At 39.3% G+C, this 601-nt stretch overlaps 1 protein-coding gene across 1 annotated transcript in view; it reads right to left on the bottom strand.

Annotated features, from left to right (window-relative positions):
• The window catches only part of LOC113472349, a gene marked incomplete at its 5' end in the record, with an annotated part of 11,596 nt that extends 11,148 nt beyond the window's left edge, over nt 1-448 (bottom strand). Inside the window, one exon of the mRNA XM_026832061.1 lies at nt 233-448. Within this exon, the coding sequence (XP_026687862.1) occupies nt 233-448 (216 nt within the window). The remainder of the gene's footprint in view (nt 1-232) is intronic.
• Between the last annotated feature and the right edge of the window lie 153 nt (nt 449-601).

Raw genomic sequence — 601 nt, 5'->3', positions numbered from 1 at the left:
GTAGGTTTGAAAACTACTTCTTGTAGAGCTTTGATTAATTTCAACTCTGCAATTTCCAAATCTTGTACTGTAATTGGTCCCTTTGACAAATTCGACCAAATTTTAATACTATGACCACAGCTCTGATGAGCTTTCTCCAGGATGACATTCTTGTAGCCATTTCCAAGAGTACGTTAGATTCCTTTGACGTAACGTAAACTAATGATTTCTTTATTTCTTCAGTTGTACTTACAGTTTCAGCATTATTTCTGGTTAAATTCCACTCATGAATAGGCGTCAGCAACCAAGAGGGTCCTTCCAGGTACAGTTTGCTGGCAAGCAATTCTCCAGGACTCAGGCCACGTGAAAGGACATCCGCTGGATTTTGAGTGCCTGCTACGTGGTACCAACTGTCCTTGTCAGTGAAGTCTTGGATTTTTGATACTCTGTTGCTCACAAACGTGTTCCACTTGAAAGAAGCAGAAAGAATCCAACTTAAAGACACAGTACTATCAGTAAAACATAGGATTTTCTCAATTGGGTATTTCTTCTCAATTATTGTTTGTACCGTGTGCAATAATTTTGCTAACAAGAGCGCTGCACATAGTTCCAAACGTGGAAT

The sequence above is a fragment of the Diaphorina citri genome, unplaced genomic scaffold (genome assembly GCF_000475195.1).
Source record: "Diaphorina citri unplaced genomic scaffold, Diaci psyllid genome assembly version 1.1 scaffold5006, whole genome shotgun sequence".
NCBI lineage: Eukaryota > Metazoa > Arthropoda > Insecta > Hemiptera > Psyllidae > Diaphorina > Diaphorina citri.
This window is presented reverse-complemented; position numbering and strand designations above follow the sequence as displayed.